The sequence below is a fragment of the Calonectris borealis genome, chromosome 17 (assembly GCF_964195595.1).
Source record: "Calonectris borealis chromosome 17, bCalBor7.hap1.2, whole genome shotgun sequence".
NCBI lineage: Eukaryota > Metazoa > Chordata > Aves > Procellariiformes > Procellariidae > Calonectris > Calonectris borealis.
In genome coordinates this window covers 3,296,023-3,317,628 of record NC_134328.1, presented here as the reverse complement: position 1 = coordinate 3,317,628, position 21,606 = coordinate 3,296,023, and the positions used below count along the sequence as shown (strand labels likewise).

The window sequence follows — 21,606 nt, the reverse complement described above, 5'->3', positions numbered from 1 at the left end:
CTTTAAGCATTTCAGCTATGGTGATGCGTTTACATTGAAACTTCAATACAGAAAAAGCCTGCTGGGAAAACTTTGCTTCAAAGCTGTTCAGCAGATAATTTCTCTCCCTGGTTGATTGTGATTGTAATGGCTTGTTCTCAGGAACAAACCTAAGAAGAAGTAATCTGTGCCACCGATGAGCCTTGTGGCCGCCCTTGGAATAGCTACTCCTCTTACCCGGGGAGGAAGACCCTGGCCGGGGAAGGCTCCGGTAGCCCTGCTCAGCCCACCCATGTGAACTTGCCCCAGGAAGGGTGGCAGTCATAGGATCACAGAATAGTTTGGGTTGGAAGGGACCTTCAAAGGTCATCCCCCCAAAGGGACATCTTCATGCTCAGAGCCCCGTCCAACCTGACCTTGAGTGTTCCCAGGGATGGGGCATCTACCACCTCTCTGGGCAATCTGTGCCAGGGTTTCACCACCCTCGGCATAAAAAATTTCTTCCTTCTATCTAGTCTGAACCTACCCTCTTTTAGTTTAAAACCATTCCCCCTTGTCCTGTCGCAACAGGCCCTGCTAAAAAGTCTGTCCCCATCTTTCTTATAAGCCCCTTTAAGCACTGAAAGGCCACAATGAGGTCTCCCCGGAGCCTTCTCCAGGCTGAACAACCCCAACTCTCTCAGCTTTCACAGCAGAGGTGTTCCATCCCCCTGATCATTTTCGTGGCCTCCTCTGGACCCGCTCCAACAGGTCCATGTCTTTCTTGTGGTGAGGATCCCAGAGCTGGACGCAGGACTGCAGGGGGGTCTCACCAGAGCAGAGCAGAGGGGCAGAATCCCCTCCCTCGACCCCCTGGCCACGCTGCTGGCGATGCAGCCCAGGATAGGGTTGCCCTTCTGGGCTGCCAGCGCACATTGCCGGCTCATGTCCAGCTTTGTGTCCACCAGTACCCCCAAGTCCTTCTCCGCAGGGAAGCCTGGTGGTCCCCATGTGCTGGTCTCCCCGGCGCATGGGGCGATGCCCCTGGGCTGGGGCTGTGCCATCTGCCCGCTCCCGCTGGGCTGGGCCATCATCTTTTACACGTCCCGCTTTACGCGGCTCCGCTTTAGCTTGGGGGCTGCGGTGCAGTGGGGGTCAGCCAGCGCCGTACGGCAAGCTCCGGCCAAATTTCGTCCTTTCCTGCTGGGTAACATCTGCGAGCGCTTCGGCACAGATGCCACCCGGGATCGCAGCCCAGCCGCCTGCGCACGCCATGGGGGAATGACACGGGACCTCTGAATTTGTACTTCTGCCACCAAAACATGGTGATATCTTCAAGGTGTGGCTGAGGCCAAGGAAAGCGGGAGGAGGAAGAGGAGAAAAATCCCATGCAAAGCGAAGGCAGAAGGTGGTTATGGGGGTGGGACCTACCTCAAGGCTTCAGGTGGGAATTAGGGTTTTGCAGGAGAGGACATACAACAACAGCAGAGCCCCAGGTCTGCTGCTAGTGCCATAGCTCTTATTGCTGGGAAGAGCTGCCTTTTACGTATGAATTTTGGGGATCAGTTAACTTGAAGCTCTGCTTGACATGTTTTGAAACCTTATCTTTGCTTGCAGAGCTCCCGGGTCCCCAGCCCGGCTCTTCTTCGTGGCATTTTGTCACCCGCACTGGTCTACCCTTCTCCCCAGAAACGAGTAGCGCGGAGCATGTGCCGTTTCTCAGCCTATTTTTCTCTCCTTCTTAGGATTAGCTGGAGCGTTTATAGGCCTGATATGCATATTCATTAAAAAAAATTGAAATATTGAGGAAAAGAAGAAGCTGTCTTTGAGTTAGCACAGCCTTTGGGAATCTGCTAAGTAAGATGCACTTAATTACTTTAGCTGTGACTGCATCACATTTCACTCATGTTTCCTCTGAGATGCAAAACATCGTTTCAGCGGAGGCTGCAAACACGTCCTGAGCCTTTTGCAGCACCTCGTGGCGAGCTTGTTGCGCTGAACACCCGGGATGGAGACAGGATCAGACCTGGCTCTTGGAGCCGCCCCTCCTGCTGACGGAGCTAATCACGTTTGCAGGGCGGTTATTTAATTATGCGTCTGCTTCCGTCGGGGTCCGCGGGGATGCTGAACGCTTCGCGGAGGGGAAGGGCGCGGGTGCAGCCCCAGCGAGCCGGCGGCAGGGGTTGCATCCCGCCGGACCGGTGTGCTGGTTTGTTGCTCTCGCAGGGGGAACGTTGCATTCCTTACCTTCTCTCACTTTGGTTTGTCATCATCGCAATTTCATTCGTTTATTTGCCTAATTAGTTTGCTGCAGGGAAGCATCTCTGAATCCTACTCTGGGTTTCTCTTTCCTTGGGGGGGGGGGGCAGGTATTCGCTGCTTTGGTGCACAACCAAGGCCCCTGAAACAGCTCAGTGTCCGCAGGGTCTTGCAGCGGAAAGCAAGACAACCAGCCTGAGCGAAGGCCATGGTCACCCAAAGCCCCCCCAGCGGGGGCTGCACACAAGCTGCTCGCCTTCATTTTCACCCCCAACATTTTACATTTGGAGAACACAAATGGCTTTTCCACCGCTCGCCCTCTCCGGTCCTGAGGACGTCGGGAGCCGTGGGCAGGGGCTATGGGGAGGTGGCAACCTGGCGTGTTTTTCCAAAACTGTTTTTTTTTTTTAAAAAAAAAGGGAAGTGGAGAGAAATTCAGTGAGTGGCAAACGCCGGGGCCAGATCCTGCCCCTCCAGCCAGCGGTCAGCAGGGTTGCACGTGGGGAGCATCGTCGCACATGTCCTTCTGCAAAACCTCCTGGCCAGGGTGGGAAGAGATGGAGATGTGGGAGAGGGAGGGAGGGAGGGTGTCAGAACCAGCAATATTCAGCAAAGGTTTTCAATGAAAACAGCAATTTTTAATGATGTAAAGAAGTAGACAGCTGCTTGGGAGGAGGCCTCTGGGCTAAGATATCCTTGCGGGGGGGCGATGTCCCAGGAAAAACGCCAGTGTCTCCACTTTTTAAGAGAGGGCTGTGGTTGGGTTGCTGTCAGCAGGAGGCTTCTGCGTGGATTCTGTGAGCCAGGGCTCAGGTTTCTGTTTTTTCCTACGAATTTTCATAAGCGCTTGCAGCACGTGTCCCATATCCATAATTGCACTCCTGGCCTTGTTCTGCTCTGATGCATAAGTAACATGCACTGTAAAGAAAAAGTGTATGATTACATATTTAATGGATAAATGGAGCCGTTGCGGTCTATTGGCTACATAATAAAAGTTTCAAAAAAATTGTCTTAATACAGTATTTACCCAAGAGACTGCCATGGCTGTGCATGTGAACGAGCTATTTTAAATTTTAAACTTTTTTAAGCCACGTTTCATAGCCTTCCCCATTTCTGAAGCACCCATCTTCTAAACTTTTTCTTCATTTAAATTTAAAATAAGGACAATAAATTATTCTTTTCCTTAGCAGCTGGCAGATCTTCTCCAACATGAAAGGTCTGGATTAAGCTGACAAAACCCAAGACAAATGTACCTTTTTCACTGGAATTTGGGAAGAAGCTTGCCGCTCGCGCGGCAGATGGGTGCTGACCTGTCTCCCCACCTTGCAGGCTCCCATCGCTGCCTGTCTCACCCCTGGCCATTCCCACAACATTTGCAAATTCAATTGCAAATGCAAAAATTGCCTCTCTGATGCCTCCTGTGCTTGTCCATCCCCGTCTTGCTTGGCTGCAGCCTGCACGTCCTCGATGTCTTTCTGGCCAGGATTTCCCATGCCGCAGCGCGTGGCAAGGAGAGGCCAGACCTGAGCAATAAGGCAGGTTTTAAGGGCACATAAAACTTGCCGTAGTTCGAGCAGCAGCGGGTTTCCTCGGCTCCGCGACGGAGCAAAGCCAGCCCTGCTGCCTCTCTACGCTGGTGTTTCCTTGCGACCACCAAAGCCGAGGACAGCAATTCAGCCTGGTCTCTAAGTCAGCCCCGGTCAGACTCCTCGTGCTGTTGAAACGCAAGACGTTTATTTTCTTCCTGCGAGTTAAATCCCTGCACTTCGTAATGAATACAGAGAATGGGCAGATCTAGGAAAATCTCTTCCCCTGACACACACTCCTCCACTGATGGAGAATCCAAAAGAGAGCAGAACGTGCTGTCGGGTGTTGTGTAAAGCTCTTGATTCCTGACCTGCAGGAGTAAATCTGGTTTTGTGTTTGGATTTATTTCCTCTGAAGCCTACCGAGCCCTTGCAGGTCTTCCCTGGGTTTCTTTCTCTATGTGCTGCTAATGGAGTTGGCAAGCCTCCCCTGGTAATGAGAGATTGCACCTCAGCGGGCTTATCGGAAATGAAGATTGTTAATAAATAAAGCCTGAGTCTTTAAACTCATGTTAACATTAATCAGATTAATATAAAAGGGAAAAAGTCTGGAAAACGTTTCAGGCAGGGTTTGCTCTCCCTCCCACTGGCTTTCTCCCTGGCTGGATGAGGCTGTGGGGGGGCTGAGCCCTGCTGCTGGGGGGGTGGCCGGGCAGGGGTGGATCCTGGGGTGAAAATGGGAAAATAGTACAAACTGGAAATGGGGTCTTGGCTCAGCAGACAGCAGGGCAGCCCCAAAACCTTCCATGCACCTACAACGTGGCCAGGTTTGTCCTCATCTCATCTCATCTCATCTCATCTCGTCTCGTCTCATCTCATCTCATCTCATCTCATCTCATCTCATCTCATCTCATCTCATCTTCCCTCCTTGACCAGGACAGGGGGTTGTTGCTGCTCCCGCCTGACCCAACCACTTGAAGTTTGGTTTATGCCATGACACGATATACATTCCACAAGATATTTTTATTTTGTCTAATGTAGCATTTGACATTTCTTATTAGTGTCCTGGTTTCGGCTGGGATAGAGTTAAATTTTTTCCTAGTGCTGTGTTTTGGATTTAGTTATGAGAAGAATGTTGATAACACACTGATGTTTTAGTTGTTGCTAAGTAATGTTTATGCTAGTCAAGGACTTTTCGGCTTCCCATGCTCTGCCAGGTGCACAAGAGGATGGGAGGGAGCACAGCCAGGACAGCTGACCCAGACTGGCCAATGGGGTATTCCATACCATATGATGTTCATGCTCAGTATGTAAATAGGGGGCATGGTCCAGGAAGTAGCGATCGTTTTTTGGGTATCGGTCGTCAGGTGGTGAGCAATTGCATTGTGCATCACTCATTTTGTATATTCTATTTTTTTTTCCCCTTCCTTTTCTGTTCTGTTAAACTGTCTTTATCTCAATCCACAAATTTTACTTTTCTTTTTCCGATTCTCTCCCCCATCCCACTGGGGGGGGGGGGGGTGTGAGCAAGCAGCTGTGTGGTGTTTGGCTGCCTGCCGGGTTAAACCACACCACTTATTAGCCTTCGAATCTTTCAAGGCTGTTGGGCACAGCAGCCTCGGGAGGCAGCGCTTGTGCCGATGGCCTGTGCTGTGTCCCTGCGGCCCTGCAGCCGTGTTAGGTGTTAGGAGTTTTTGGGGACAACTCTAGCACGTAGCCACCTCTCTCATCTCTTACGCATGCACACACATGCATCGCTCCTGGTCCTTTCCCTTGCTGGGAAATCTTAACAGGCAGCCAATAATTTTCTTTGCCCTTGTCTGGACTTTTTTTTTGCCTTCTGCTACATTCATTTCGGGATTGGAACTGATCACAATATTTAAAGTCAGAAGAGTCATCTCCTGGAGGAGTTGTAATGAGGTGGTGGCCACCAGCAGAGCTTGCCCCTGCGCGTTGTGGTCCGTCTTGGGGCTCGGGCACGTACAAACCTCTGACTTGATGGTAGTGTCACAGCTTTGGGCAGACCGATGTGGTGGGAGGGGGACTTGGGGCTTCCACTGACGGCTTTTGTGCTTACTGCTTCAAGGTTTAACCCCAGTAGCACTAGCGACCCAACATCCGAACAGAGGATGCAGAAGGGTTGGTTGTGGTACCTTCATGAACTCAGACAAGCAGATGTGTTTTCATCTATGCAGTTACTAAATGTCAACACCAAGTGTTGCTCAGAAAGAGCATGGTTGGGATCTACGGCCTCTAACGCTGCATCGCTGATGTACCAGGGCTGGTCTGTCAGCCATGGGCCCCAAATACCCTGGCACGACACGTGCCGGTGCTCAGCGGTGGCCTCACGTGTGCGGCAGCGAGGCTTGGCCCCAGAAATGCCTGGGACATTGCAACGCCCTCGCTTCTCCTGGTCATTTGGCCAAAAATTGCTCATTTCTGAAGTTTTCTTTCGGACCCCTGGTAGGTACCAGGCACGACTGGTCCCTGAGGCAGGCAGGGGCACCTCCTGGACACACAGACCCACCTACAAACACGATTTAGCACCTCTCTGTAGTCCCCGTGGGCAGGGCGATGGCAGGAGCAGAGCCCCGGGTGCACGGTACTCGTTTCTTGCTCTTGGCTTGTTCAGAAGGGGGCACGAGGAAGACTTTACTGGCTGTGTAGAATAATTTTCAGTCAGTCAATAGCAGTTATTCTAAAGTGATTTGACAGTGTGATAAGTAAATAAAAACCTTTTTTAATTACAAAGTGATGTTCTCCTAACTCAGATCCAGGAGATGGTCCACTCGGACGCCACGTCCTATGAGTCCAACCGTCAAGTGCCCCTGATCAATCGCCCCGGGATGTTAGCCGGCCCCATGAGCGCCCTCAGCCAGTCACAGCTGATTTCTCAGATGGGGATGCGGAGCGGTGTTACCCACGGTTCCCCCTCGCCCCCGGGAAGTAAGTCTGCTACACCATCTCCCTCCAGCTCTACTCAGGAAGAGGAGACAGAGTCACATTACAAGGTACGTGCGGTTACGCCTGTTTTAACGGACAGCGAGAGAACGGCAGGTGATGTTTGTCGGTGAGGGATAAGTTGCGCTAAATAAGAGCACAGACTTTTGGTCTTTTTTTTTTTAATATATATATAATGGGAGACTTTCCCAAGGATGGGGAGATTGTTTCCAACCTAGGGTGAGGTAGAGCATGGCAGGGTAGCACACGTAGTGGGTTGTGCATGCAGCAAGTCCGGCAATGAGAGTTGGGCTTTGCTCTCCAGGTCCATCAGGCTGCAGAGTTTCCTCCGATGAGGGTTTTGATGACGAAAACAGGTTCAGGGCTAAGGTTCTGCAAATGCTTGGGTGCAAAATTAGATTTCTGGTGGCAGGTAGAAGAGACTAAAACAGGGAAGGAAAATAACGCAGGGTGGGATTTAACTGAGCTCACCAGGCATTGCTTGCTAAGGAAAAAAAAAAAAACTGAAACCAAAAGAGGAAGAGTCTTCTGCCTTTTAGTTCGCCCGGGCAGTGTTTTAGATAGTCAGCAATGTCGTAGTGGCCCAGAGTCTGCTTCTACAGCCAACGCAACTGCTGGGGAGCATGGCATCCAGAAACCCAAGGATTTCCCAGGGTTTTGGGGACATCTTGGTTGTTGCCCATCTTTCTCAGAATGCACCAGCAAAGCAAACTCCACATGCTGTGTTCTGTGAGGCTTCCGTCTGTTATTTCCTGAGGACAAATGGCAGCGATTGCAGGGTTGCTGCCTCAACACCTGGTGGGTCTCCATGCCTGCAGGTCAAACGCTGGGCTCCCTGCGGGACTTTGATTAAAACCTTTCATGGAAAACCTTCTCCTGGAAAGTGCTGATCCAAGGATGACACCAGAAGCACTGATCTTGTAACCTTGTCCCCTAAAAATAGACGGTTGTGACAGGATTTGAATGTATAACCAGAGCAGCAAACAGTGCAGAGACCAGAAAACTAGGAAAACGCTAGGACTGAGCAAAAACCTTTCCCTTTCCATGGAAATCTTAAAGGTCTTTTCCAACCTAAATGATTCTATGAAATCCAGGGAAATGTGTTGCCATCAATCCTGTAGTTTTTCATCCGTTGGCAGCTTTCGCTTCAGATCGGGACATTTCAAAGCAGAGTGCACACGTGGATGTGAAAACTGAGCTTCAGTGGAATGAAACTGTAAAAAGAAGGGATAGGCGTGATTGAAAATAGATGGCGTTTCTCAAAGTCTGCGATCCCACGTTTGGGGGACACTGTGGGGTGGGTTGTGCCACTGGACCCCGCGGTCTGCCGTCTCCCAGCGCCTGTCTCACACAGCTCCAGGCAATTACCTGGGAGCTGAAATCTTTCACGTCAGTGGAAAATGAGTCTCAGCTTAGTTACGCACCGGATTCTCTCGCTCTGCCTCTTTCAGCATCACCCAGCTTTCCTCCCGGCCGTCCGGGGCCGCAGGAGTCACTGGGGAGGACACGGCTTTGGGGTTGGATCTTCTGTTCTCCTTGAGCCAGTGATGCCTGTGGAGGAATTTGGAGATGTCCAGATTATGACAACTTGCAGAGATTTGAATTTTCCCTAATCCTAAAGGCGTGCCCCCTCATTTTTCTGCCCTGTAAACTACCAGCAAGACAGGTGGAACAGGAGTGATGTATTTGATGGAGGAAGGAGACGTAAGTGTAAAGAAAGCAGCAGAACCACGGTCTGCCCTGCAGGTTTCTGTTTGCTTTCTCTATCTACACAGCTGTTGAATTCACCCATCGGTCATTTTTTGTATGGCCGTTAAGGGCCTTTCTGCAACAAGTCATCAAAGCAAGGTCTAACAAGCAGAAATTAATCTTGTAACTGAGGAGGTCACACATTAAAGAAATGGGTCTGATACCAGTGGGTGGTGCAGGTCCAGCAGGTCCTCAGAGCTAGGGAGTTTGTGATTTTAGGTCTCCCAGCCTCACTGATGCATTTACCTGCTTCGTTGCTTCGGGGCAGGTCTGCACATGCATGGGAGGGAGAGGTAGTTATAGCCCAGATTCCAGTTGGATTAGCAGGCTCTCTCCATAGTTATTAACATCATGATGTCCATGGGGTTCCTGCTCTTCATGGGTTCAACATCTAAGAAGGCACCAAGCCACCTGCTTGTGGGATCGTAGCTGTCACCTGTGAACTGCCCCATCCACACCTGATGTTGCGCATACCTTCTGCTGCCTCTCCAGAGCAGGTCCACGTGGGGCTGGTGACCACGCACGTCATCCTCTGCACGAGCCTTCACGGTCGGTTTGACCGTGGCTCGCTCCTTGGGGGCTGCAGTTGCTCCGGGCAGCGAGGCGTTGCTTGCCGGGGCTTGCCTTTAGCCGTGAACGTGGCTCAGGTTGTTCAAGTATCTTCTGCAGTCCAGGGCTGGGCTGTTGTCTCATCCCGTGCTGCGTCACACCTGGTAACCCCCAGAAAAACCAGGCAAAGTCCTGATCTGCTCTGCTCCCTCCCAGGAGCTGCCGGCTCCAGGCAGCCTTGCAGGCAGCGTCTGTTTTCCATAAATACCATTTGCTCTTTGGTGCTGCCAGTACCGACTGTAAAACTGTCGTCGTGGCTGTGGTTGCGTTCCGCCTGTTCCCGGCTCCTTCGCTCGGTCAACGGCTCTGAGGAGAGCAGGTCCCCCCCACGGCACTTAAGTGAATCAAACAGGATTACAGTTAGTTAAAATACCATCTCACTCGCTAATGGGCTGAAGCCCTGTCATGCATTTTTTTTCTCCTAATAAGTTGGCCTTTCACCTCCAGGCCTCCCATTCAAGCCCAATTGGGCAATTTTAAATTAAATGCAATTTTTTTGGTCTCTCTGCTCATTCACTAATGGTCACTGTCTGTTTGACAAATGTCACTGCGCTGATCCTGAACTTAATGACCAGTCAAGAGCTGCTGAGCAGAGAACAGGAGCGCCGCTGCCCTTTCCTCCCCGTGCCTGGCCTGTGCCAGCTCAAGTGAAGCCTCTTAAATCCCTCCGCTCCCCAGCACGCAATCAAATCAGCAAATCCATCAGGAGAAAAGGCCTTTTGCTCCCAGCGCTCACCGGGAGGCACAGTTTTTGAAACAGCTTGGTGTTTAGACCTGTGTCAATTGATTTTTTTTTTTTTTTTTTTTTTTAGACCTCTAAGTGACAGCCTGGGCAACTTTCTAAGTCGTATAATTAGCCCGAGCACCGGGTAGAGCAGGGACTGCCGAAGTCAGGTAGTGGCTGAGCACTTGGTGGCTGAGCACAGGGGGGCTGCAGGCGGAGGTGCCGGTGCCCTGTTTGCCCTCGAGGATGCAGAGATCCAGAGTGCAGCAGCCAGCTGGCAGCCGTTTTATTCTCTGCTGTGTTTAACCGCTGGTGTATGTAGTTTTTCCTCCACTATAAAATAAGGATAATGGTGCTTCCCTGTGGTGCGAGCTTTCACTGACCACAGTTAATGCGTTGAGAGCTTTGATGTGTGTCCAGGTACTTTCCAGGGGTCTTCTCCTTTGCACACCATCACACAGAGCCTTCTGCGGTCCCATATATTCAACACGCTGCCCCGGGCATCCCGGTGGAGGCTCAGCCATAGGATCTGCTTTCTGTGCTGCCTTCACTGGAAACATCCCTGTTTCCACCTTGCTGTTTCACTTCCCAGCCTGGTGGCAGAGTCTCATGCTGAGCAGCCACAAAGTCCAATTACTGCTGCCCGTGTTGTTCTCCCCTTGGTTCCACCTCCCACAGGGCTCCGAGCGTGGATACACCAGCGCCAGTCATCCGGCTGCACCGGCCCGGTCATACAGAGTGAGCGGTGCATGCAAAGCGTTTAATGCATAAGATTAAAATAGTTTAATTCCTGGATATTTTTCCTGGATAGGGATACATACCTGTTAGGAGGGTGAAACAAATTTTGGATGGCCCCAGTGTGATGGCTAACGTGGTGCTGGTGCTGCTTGGTCGGTGCTCGCGACCCTCCTGCCTCGGGAGCAGGGGGGCTGAGCCGCCGGCACACGTGCGGGCGAGAAAAGTCAGAAGCAGCTTGCAAAGGGAGATTATTGGGCTGGAAATCAGAAACCATGTGGAAGCCGAGTTTGGAAAAATTCAGGGACTGCTAAGGGGATCTGGCTGGGAAGCAAGGTGTTTGGAGAGGTCTCAGAAGAGGATCAAGGAGAGAGTGAGCTGGTGATGCCGGGGAGGAGGAGGGGGAAGGGGGGGACCGAGGATGAGTGTCTGGAAAGCCCCAGCTTTGGAGCAGGGACCACCGGAGCAGCAAGGGGTGAACCCGAGCTGTGAACCGGGCTGTGAGGAGGCACCCAAGCCGGGCTCAGGCACCCACCAGCAGTTTGTGTAGCGATCCTGGAGGCTCCCGGGGGCCAAAGAGACCCCCAGGGCTGCTGCCCTCCTCGCTGCGCTGGGAGCCCTTCTCTGCCCATGCCCTCTCTCGTCCCCTTTGCTAAGAAGCTCTAGCAGGGACTCATCTCAGACTACTCCCAGCCGACCGCTAAGGGCACATCTCTTGGTTTTGCAGGTTACTGGAGAGAAAAGACCATCAACAGACCTGGGCAAAAAGCCCAAAAGCCAAAAGAAGAAGAAAAAGAAGGATCCCAACGAGCCCCAGAAGCCCGTGTCAGCCTACGCCCTGTTTTTCAGAGACACGCAAGCAGCCATCAAAGGGCAAAACCCCAATGCTACCTTCGGAGACGTATCGAAAATTGTTGCGTCAATGTGGGACAGTTTGGGAGAAGAACAAAAACAAGTGAGTTACTGATCTCTTTTTTTTTTTTTTTCTTCTTTCAACTGTTGAAATGCGTTTGTCCATGGCACAGAGCGTCAGAGTCTCCCCAAGCACGTTAGGAGCGCGGCCAGGGGCTTAAACGGGCTGAAGTGTATGCACAGAAGCAGAGGCTGTTTTCAGGAGCGGTGCTAAGTGCCCGCTGCCACTCGAAGCGATGCTCGAGCCGTTTGCTTGCCGCATTCCCAGCCCCGAGCCGGTGCGGCGGTGATGTGACCTGGCCCTTGGTCACCTCCCGGGGTGCCCTGCACACAGGTCTTTGCCACCCGCACGCCCCGAGCAGGGAGGGTCCCACCACGTCGCAGGCAGGGCAGGGACGGGGCTGCAGAAGGGTGCGCTAAGTTTGCTTTGCCTTTTTTAGAAAAGTCTCTGTTGTTACATGGGGAAGAGCAAATTTTTGTGACAACTAATTGTTCTTGATAAGAACATACGTTGCATAAACGTCAGTGGCCTTTCCCTGACATGGGGTTATTACAGCCTTAGATGGGAGATGGGTTTGTGTTTGCTTATTTACTTACAAGGAGTGACGGCAAACTGGCAAAAAACTATTGAATCTCTACATCGCTGGCCTGAAATCTAACATTAAGGCTTTAAAAGCTTAGGAAGGAGATGTCTGAAGTGGCCTCGCAGAGGAAACCTTCCTGCCCCAAAGCTGTCAGCCACTTTCAGTCCGCTTCACGCGGAGACTCCTAGGTCCTGCTTTAACTGTTTTCCTGATGCTGAGTCCGTTACAAAAGCCTGTAATTGCTTGTTGCCTATTGAGAAAACCCCAGGGAACGCTTTCCGTGGCAAGTATGTCTTTTATCAGGCAGAGCGAGGTCTGACACCGCGTGTGATGTGTCTCTGAGCCCAAACATGCTTTAACTGACAATCCCCCCACGAGCGGTGAGCCCCTTCTCCTCGAGCCTGGCTGCCAACTTCAGGCTGGCTCCGACTCCCGTTGGGTGTCCATGGCCAGCATTTGAAGCAGCTACGTTTGGGGAGGGAGCAGCAGGGAGGAAAAAACGTCATTTAAATGGAAGTCATGCTAGGAAATAGCCTTGCTTTCCACCCCGCACCAAGTCGGGAATAAGAGCCAGGCATCTTCTGGGATGCAAGCCCTTTTGCTCATCCATTTGGAGTCTCCATACTGTGCAAAGGGTTGCTTTGATGTTTTCACGATCCTCCCTTTTCTCCTCTTTGGACTGGTCGCTGGGGGATCACGCAGGAATTTCTGGGGCTGAAGAAGGGAAGAAGATCCCCTCCCTGTGCTGCCGGGGAGCTGCAGGGCAGGGGCTGGGCTTGGGCTGTCGGTGCAAGGTGTGGGAGGTTCAGGAGCATGGAAAAGCTTTTATGTCACCTCTTCCTCCTGCTTTCATCCTTCCCAACGTCTCAGTCTGCCTCTCCCTTACTCCATCTGGTTACAAATATCTCTGTAGACTGGGCTCTGAGCTCGGCTGCAGATGTGGTTTGTATAATGGAAGTGCTGGAGCGACCCTGACCCAGCGCAGTGCAAATGCTCGGCGCTTAATTAACAGCAGGGATTAGACCAGTCCGTTTATCTTCCCTGTTAACTCTCCCTTCTTCTCTTTTATGAGATAGTAGCAGCCTTGCCGTCTCTTTACACACGCTTTCTAAGTGGCTCCATTTCTCCCTCTGTAATTGATTTAATTAAGTCATTTGTTCCTTGTCTGAATGCTTAAATATTAACTTCCTGGCTTTGTCTCCAGCTGTATACTTTTCTCCCACGACAGCTACCTCCCTGCCCGGGACTCCGGCTGGAGGGACGCTATTTATCTTTGGCTCTGGCACCGTGTTGCTGGTTTGTGCGACGGGGCACGTTCGCTCTTGAAGTGTTTGGCTGGAAGAGAGTTTATTTAGTCCCTGTTTGCTTTCCCCTGCCAGCATCCTCAGTCAAGTTTGTTTAGATTCATAAGGCAATGCAATGGAAAGGAAAAAAGGAGAGGGGAAAAAAAAAAAAGGCATTAACAAATAGTCTTTAATACGTGAAAACAAGTGCCTAGGAGGTCCTGCAGGTCCTTTTTCCCGGGGGCTGCAGGACATGATGCATGCATTCACGATGAAGGCAAGCAGCCCCTGGCAAGCACTCTCTTGGCAGGTCTCGGGGGGGACGGGGACCGAGCAGGACAGCTACGCGGTGATACCATCGCTGGCCAAAGTCCTGCTGGGACCTGGGAGCGCCGGACCGTGGTTCAGCTCGTTGCTGGGCAGGAGCATCGTGCTCTGGGCAGGGATGGAAAGGTGGAAAAGGGAGGTATTTCAGCTGGTGTGCTGCTTCTAGCTCTAGTGACAACAGTGGCTTTGAATATCTTCATATCCTTGCTGCGGAAAGCGGTGCAGGAGACAACCCGGGGAAAAGCCAACACAACGATGGCAAAGTAGGCAAGCAAGAGGTCAAATCTGGATGTTCTTGCTCGGTTAGGACCAAGGTTTTAGTTAAAGCGAGCTTCCCCTTTTCCTGGGATGAGAAAAGAGGGTGGGTTTGAGGCTGGAGGATGTGATTTTGGGCTGGGATCCCTGACAGCCTGAGATGTTCAGGGTGGGGCTGGGCCGTCGCGTCTCCAGAGGGCCGATGTGCAGACCCCAGCCCCACCATGTGCTCATTAAGCGGTCATTTATACCACTGTTAGTTTCTGCTTCAGATGAGGATTACAAACCTTATTTTCCACTTTCCAACGGGCAGAGCATTTCCCCAGCCCTGGGTGTGTTTCGGTTCCTGCCTTGCGGCAGGGAGCGACCAGGGAGGGGGTTCCAAGCAAGCTGCCCCATAAAGCCAACCTCAGCCAAGGGCATTTTGGACTTGTGATCCCCCACCATGTGTCAGCCCCCCCGCTGTGCCTGCGGACGTGTCCACCCATCCCTCCCAGCTCCATCATGCACAGAGGAGTCCTGCAGAGCGTGGGGTGGCCGCCGTGCCGGTGCCGAAGGGACAAGGGGAGCCCAGTGCCGGTGGCTTGTAGCCCAGTGCCAGTGGCTTGTGGCCATGCTGCCGGTGCAACACAGCCAGTGCCTCGGGCTAGGAAGGGTGGTCCTGTGCCACCCCCCAGCCCCGCTCCAGCTGCGCTCGCCCCGCAGACGCTGCGGGGAGCATTTCTGAGGCAGGAACGAGACGCCACCCCTTCGCCAGGTAGCTCAGGCCGGCACGCGGAGGGTTAATCCCCTGCCATTTGTGCCGCTAATGATTATATGCACTGTAATATCAAAGCTGTAGCTATTTATTTGCCATTGAGCAGGTGCTGCTGCTCCCACAAAGCAAATTTGCTTTCTCCTCCTGATGAAACAAGCAAAATAAAGGTTGCTCACGTCCCATTTCAGATATGTTTTTTTCCCTGTGCACTAGCTGAAAGACAAACACCGAGTGGGAACCAGAATGCATATTATGCAAGAAACCGTATAATCTAGGAGCATCTTTGATTTGGCTGCTGCTGTCACAGACATGTATTTCACAGAGAGGCTTCCCCCCCCCCCCGCTTTCTTTCGTTCTTACTGGTTTATCATTTGTGCCTTTGTCATTTTGTTCCTTCTTCTTCTTCTCTTCTCAGCCTCTTCACAATGAATCTTCATTTTCCCTCTGACACACTTGTATCTAAATTTCCGTATTTCCTGCCTTTTTTTATTTATATCTGTTGCCTGGTGATTTGATCATGCTGTGGAATACAGGATTAGCAATCTCCGTGTCCTTGGGTACTGCTCAAGGACACCTGTTCGGCAAAGCGCCGTTTTCTTCCCCGTTTTAACCCCTTCCAGTGTGGCCGTGCGTGCATAACAGTAATAAATAACAAAACCTTTAAATATCTCCGGCGCTGCGTTGGCAGGACGTTGTAATCTTCATTCTTCAACAGCTGGCGTGGCCCTTTCTAAGAAGCTTACACGGGAATCTGAAGAATGTGACTCGGGGGGGAAAAAAAAAATATTAATACATACTCTTTGAACTTTGTAAATAGTTTAGCAGCTGTTCCTGTAGAGATAGCTTAGACTTTGGTAGAGAGTGAAATGCTAATTCAGCCATTATCATCAGATGGGGTACCTGTCGCAGTAATCCGCCTGCAGCTCCAGGTCCCTGCTCGAGACTCGCAGAACCCCGCGCCTCGGTGTTATTTTTTTTCATTAGCAGATACAGACCAGCGTTCGCAGCGTTATCCAGCGAGGTTTAAAAGGGCTGCCTGACTTGACAGAAATTAGAAGAATTTGAGCACTAGATGGGAGCAAACTGTGCTAATTCACTAGGAAGGATTTTTCCCCGGCACGGACAGCGCTCACAGCCTGGTCCCAGGGCTGCAGCCCCCTCCCCTCCTCCCACGGCCATCTCTGCTCAGGAGCAGGTGACACCCAGCCCTGGGTGGCTGTCCTTCATCAGGGGGATTTCATTGGGGTGATAAGCCTGGGAACTCTCTGGAGCATCTTGAGAAGTCACCGGTGGGATTTGCTCTTCTCTGCCACGTTCTCTTATTCCCTCTCTGAGCACCTTCCCGTTGGCCACTGTATTTTGGGGGAAAAGGACGTTGGTTTGGAGCCTGGTGATGTCGGAGCATGGGAACACTGCCAAGCTGGCAGTTGCAGATGTCTCTGGAACCTGCTTCTTTTTGCTAGGAGATCCAGCAACAAATTCAAAGCATTGGGTCAATGTTTCCCTAGACCCTGGAAACTCAGAACAGAGGCATCAAGAAGTTCCTGAGCAATCTGCTGAGGGAACCTTAGGCTAAACCAGGGTTTCCCATCGTAAGCAAGCAGAAGCAAAGTCGGACAAAATTAGTATTTCCAGTTGAGTTTATGAGTCTGGGAACTCACTGGGGACCCAAAGGTACCGGAGATGAGTTCTTGCTCGCAATAGCCCTGCTTCACCAGGACCAGTTCAGTAATGCTAAGTGACTCCATGGCCAAATGCATATGTGATTTTCCCGTACAAATGCACAGCCTGGAGAATAACACAGCGTTCACACTCCAGGGATAAATTACCCAGCAGAAAAATCGCTCGCTCAGCAGAAAATAATAGATCACCCATCTAATCAGATCCCTCTGCTCATTGAATCTGATACATCACCTGGTGACAGGACACTGCATATGTCTGCAGTGGGACAGAGGCACCTCGGGCCAGCTGTGAAGCTGTGTTACGGCAGAGCCATCGCAGGGGAGAGATCCCACGGGAACCGCATGCAGCAGGTGCTGCCTGACAGCGCGGCCATCAAACTGCCCACTTCCAGCCTTGTACAGAGCTGTCAGCGGTGGAGCCACCACTGGTTGCGGTTTCCTGCTGCTGCCCCAAAGCCCTGGCAGTGAGGGGCTGGAAGGGTCCAACCAGTTGCCAGAGGCTGGAAGGCTCCAACCAGTTGCCCTGGCCTGGAAGGAGGTTTCAGCATCTTCTACAAGGAAAGCCATGTACCAGAGAAGGGTGAAAGCACCGATCCCAAACAAGAGGGGTCTGGTGGAGACCAGGATAATGATAGGGAAGATGTGAAGTGTCAGAACTGCTCTTAAAAGCAGCTCCAAGAGTGTGACTTCTCTTCTTGGAGAGCAAGATTGGAAGTGTGGAAGATGAATGTTGTGTGCTTCTCATTGGAGGTTAGGGGTTGGATTTGCCACCCTCCTCCTCTGTTTCATTGAGTCTTCTGTGGGTTGTCCTGGGAACACACTTGTGCCCTGACATGGGGTGGTAGATGACTTACAGCCAGGTGGCACCATGAAGTCAAGGCAAGAGGAATCTTTCAGGATGCTTTAATCAATGGTGATGGCTGCTTGATTATGGGTTTATCCGTTCATTCTCCAAAGGACTGCTTCACAGCACTATATCTCCACCAGGGTAAAGGAGGAGCTCTCCTGAAACCATGCAAATAGTTCCCATAGCCAGAGCCTTCTATGTAGGTGTCCTCAGGGACGTCAGATGTTCAACAGCTCCTGTGCCATAGCTGGGAGAGCCTGGGGGAGTTAGAGCACTGCTTAACCAGCAGCCTCGTGAGGGGCATCATTGGCAGGTGCCTCCCGTGTCCAAGCTTGTTGACCTCAGGACTTAGCAATCCAGACTGTAGGTATTAGTCCGAAGGAGATGTGCTGAGATTTACACAGTAAACGTAGCTTGGGTTAGTTGGTTTTAATGGGGGGAGGGACAGAAGAAGTCAGCAGGAGGGATACAGCGGAGGGTGCGAGGAGGTGAGGAAGAGCTGGGAAGGAATAAGGATGACGCGGCCGTGTTTGCTCTATGCATTTCCGATGGCCGTGTGGAGGCCATATGCAAAGAGAAGGGCGGTGTGGCAGACACCGCCGTGCAGGGAGTGTCATCTTTCGAGTCATCTTATGAATAAGCCATAAGTTATGATGAACCCAAGAGATAACTTGCAGGAAAGTGTATAATAGCTACAAGAAAACCCCTCCAGATTTACAAGCAGAATAAAACCCAAATTTTTACATTTGGGGGGAAAAAAAATACCCAGTCATGGAATCATAGAAAGGAGGGCAAGGAGAGACTTAAGAGGTCAACCAGACCATACTGCTGCCTGAAGTCAGGATCATCTCTACTTAAGCCAGTCTTGATGGATGTGTGCCTAATCTGTTCTTAAACCTTCAGTGGTAGAGATTACACATCTCCCCAGGCAATCTCTTCCCATGCTTAATTATCCTTACTGTTAGGAACGCTTTCTTCTTGCTTAGCCAACATTTCCCTTGTTACAATTTAAGCCTATTGCCTCTTTTCCTATCTGCAGTAGATGCAGAGGATCATTCATTGCCTCTTGCTTTGCTGCGTTGCCTTTGGAGGCTGTGGCTCCTCCTGGTCTTCTCTCCTAGCTAAATAAACCCAGTCCTTCAGCCCTCCTCCTGGAGACCTTTGCTGCACTTTTCATCTCTTCTCTCCTCATGGTCTGTCTCTTTTTTGAAGCAAAATGCCCCAAAACTCCATGTAGGATTGCAGCAGAGACCTTTCCACTTGGGATCAGTGGACCCCTCGATTTTTTGGGGAGAGTCTGGGTTCTTTTCATCCTTTTCCAGGCTTGGAAAGCAGCGTTTCTGCTAAAGCAGGCGGGCCGGGAGGCAGAGGTTACGGATAACAGCTCCGGCTGTCATTCAGTGCCTGCGCGACATGGAGCCGTTCGTGGGCGTCAGCGGGGTTTGGAATAATTGTCTTCTCTAATTAACTGGTTATCAAACAAGAACATTTCATTACGGTACAATTACTAGCTGCTTTGCTGAGACACAGAGGTGTCAGGATTACGATCCCAACATATGCTTCTTACAGCTCTGAATTTTGTTTTCATAATCACTAACCATTTTTGCTCCCCCCCCACCCCACCCACTCGCTTAATGACTAATGAATCCTCCTGCTAACGAATAAGGAAAATAAATCAGCGGGCATGGCAGGTTAGAAAGAAAAACATGTAAAATGTTTTGAGGATCCTTAAATCTGATAAATTACTTTGAAATTAAAATCCCTGAGAGAAAATGGGATTTAATTAGCAAGTAACATGGTTTTGTCAATGTTTAAATTAAAATTTTAAAGGTTATAAATACTGCACTAGAGCTGCCTTTACACGGAGGATTCGTGAGAAGTTTTATCGGATCCGCTCTTCCCACGTCAGCGCGGCGTTTCCCCGGCGGCAGGCGGCGGTTTCGCCGCTCAGCGTCCTCGCCGGAGCACCGTGCGGGGGCAGCAAGCCCCCCGCGTGCAGGCAGGACTGCAGAAGTCCCGGCAGGAGACCCTTGGGGATGGGGTTTTACGATGAGGGTGTTGAGGTCGCCCAGAGAAGTTCTGGATGCCCCATCATTGCAAGTGTTCAAGGTCAGGTTGGACGGGGCTTTGAGCAACCTGATCTAGTGGAAGATGTCCCTGCGCATGGCAGGGGGTTGGACAGGATGGTCCTTGAAGGTCACTTCCAACCTAAACCACTCCGTGAGTCTATGGTCACAAACCAGATAATCCACCAGGAACCTTCCAGAGCTGGAGAGAGCATCAGAGGAGCATCAGAGGAGCATCAGAGGAAACACCGCCTGGGCTCGCCCTCTCACCCTTCTCTGTAGCCCTGCTGGTGGCCAGGGCTGGAGCAGGGCTGGCCCCAGCAGCTCGGAGGCTGCTCCTCGGAGCGATCCCCCTCTCCCTTGGGGAGGACGTGCTGCTCGGCTGCCCCTTCCCAGTCCTGCTGCATCAGACACCACCCGGCAGCGCTTTCCAAACACGAGTGCGGCACAGCACGGGAAAGACAAGGGCAGATGAAGAGTGAAAAAAAAAAAGGGTGTAGCAGAAAAATCAAGCGGTGGAGATGAAGATAGGCACAGAATTTATTGGTTATTCATTTATTTGCATTTACGTTAAGGAAGTCTCATTTACCTGCCCTCTCATTGTCCATAAATTGCAGGTTTTTCTCCAGACAAGTCTTCCTAATAATTGAATTTGTCTTCGCGTAGCTGTGCATACTTTGATTTCCCACTGTCCCAGATTTTTAAAAAAAAAGCAAAAACGCTCTTGGTATTTTGCTGTTACAGAGTTAAAAAAAAGTATGTATGTTCTCAATGCATCAGCTCCCAGCTATGGCCACTGTTACACCAGCCTGAGACACAGGAATTCGTATTTCACCGCTGTGCAGGCATCGGGTACCGCATTTAAGAGCGTCTGTTAGCAGCAGAGCTGCTGGACGCCCCGCGTTGCTGCTTCACAGCCAATGCTGTAGCGGTGTCGCTGCGATGGGCTACGGGCGTACGCGAGGTGAGGGTTGTGGAGCAAGGGAGCAGCTTTTATTAGGGGAACTTACACAGTTTGAAGAAATAGTTGCTTTTTCAGAAGCAAACTCTTCTTCAGGCTGACATTTTGAAATGTAATTTTGTTCTGAATGGAGCAAAGATATAATACTGCCTGAATACCATAAAGCCAAAGACAAACGTAGGAAAACACTGTTTTAGAAAATTACCATCTGAGACCCCCAGTGTGTCAAGTCAAAAGTTTCATTATGGGAATCTCTCTGATTTAGCAATGAAAATAAGGTTTTCAAACCGTTTTTAATAGAATTTATCCGTACTGATTTTAAACTGAAATTCAAATAACTGGATAGTTTAACCGCTGGGAGCTTATTTTCCCTTCGGAGGTCAGTGTTAGACGGGAGTCTGGGGTGCTGCCGTGGCCGTGGAAATGTGCAGGGGAAAGGAGCTAAATATTCCCACTAGGCTTTGGAGTCCTGACCGTTGAAAGCTGTCGTTGTTTTTAAAGCAGAATTAAATGTACGCAAATCTGTTCTAATTGAAATCAACTTCCAGTGCGCCCGTTGAGGAGGGCTTTGAGTTTCCAGCGGAGGAGAGGACTGATGGGTATTTTTCTCAGGAGTTTCTGCCCTTTTGTTGAAATTTTTATTCAGTTTTAAAATATTCTTCTCGCTGGCTCAGTTTAATCTCTTTAACCCCACGGGGACTCACGCTGCTGGGTTACACCATTATTTTTACATACGTGGAGGACCAAACTCTGGGCAGAAAGGGGACCAGCACTGTGAAACGATCATGAAACATGTCTCCTCACAGGGCAGAGAAGGAAGAATAAACAATAATTCACTCTTACAAAGCTTTTTTTTTTTTTTCCCCCTGGGGTAGCAAACTCCCCTGATAATTGCTGTTTCCCTGCAAGTCCCAGCTCCCGGAGTCATAAGATTAGGCAAAAATCTCAGCTTTTATATGCTGAGAAAGGACTTCCCAGCTGTCAGGGCTGTGGAGAAGAGCTGGAGAGTGTGGAGCTCTAAAGACTTCATAATGGGAAAGCCAAGAAAACGAATAAGTAGTTTAGGATTTCTGAAGGTCTCACCATTTTTGAAGCTAGTCCTGTCCTTTGGGGATTTTGGCTCTTGTCTTGCTCTTCCAAGAGCCTGGATCACACTCCCCCCCCCGGGTTCCTGTCGGGAAGTGATTTCACTGAGTTCACCCTATAAAATCAGGCTGTGTCTCTTACAGCAGACGTGCATAAACGCCTGCCTAGGCACGCAGACTGCTCTGGCCTGCGACACCTCCAAAAATCCCAGCGTGGTTCAATCCAGGGGCTTTATTTGCTTGATTTGGGGTAAATTCCTCTCCAGCAAAAATGAGTTTTTCATGCATACGTTTTTGCAGGGTGCAGCTGAGCCCAGCAGCACCCT

General features: G+C 50.8%; 1 protein-coding gene across 1 annotated transcript in view; it reads left to right on the top strand.

Annotated features, from left to right (window-relative positions):
- TOX2 (TOX high mobility group box family member 2) overlaps positions 1-21,606 on the top strand; it is a 157,778-nt gene that overhangs the window by 125,326 nt on the left and 10,846 nt on the right. Inside the window, exons 4-5 of the mRNA XM_075166303.1 lie at positions 6,515-6,754; positions 11,249-11,476. Of these exons, the coding sequence (XP_075022404.1) occupies positions 6,515-6,754; positions 11,249-11,476 (468 nt within the window). The remainder of the gene's footprint in view (positions 1-6,514; positions 6,755-11,248; positions 11,477-21,606) is intronic.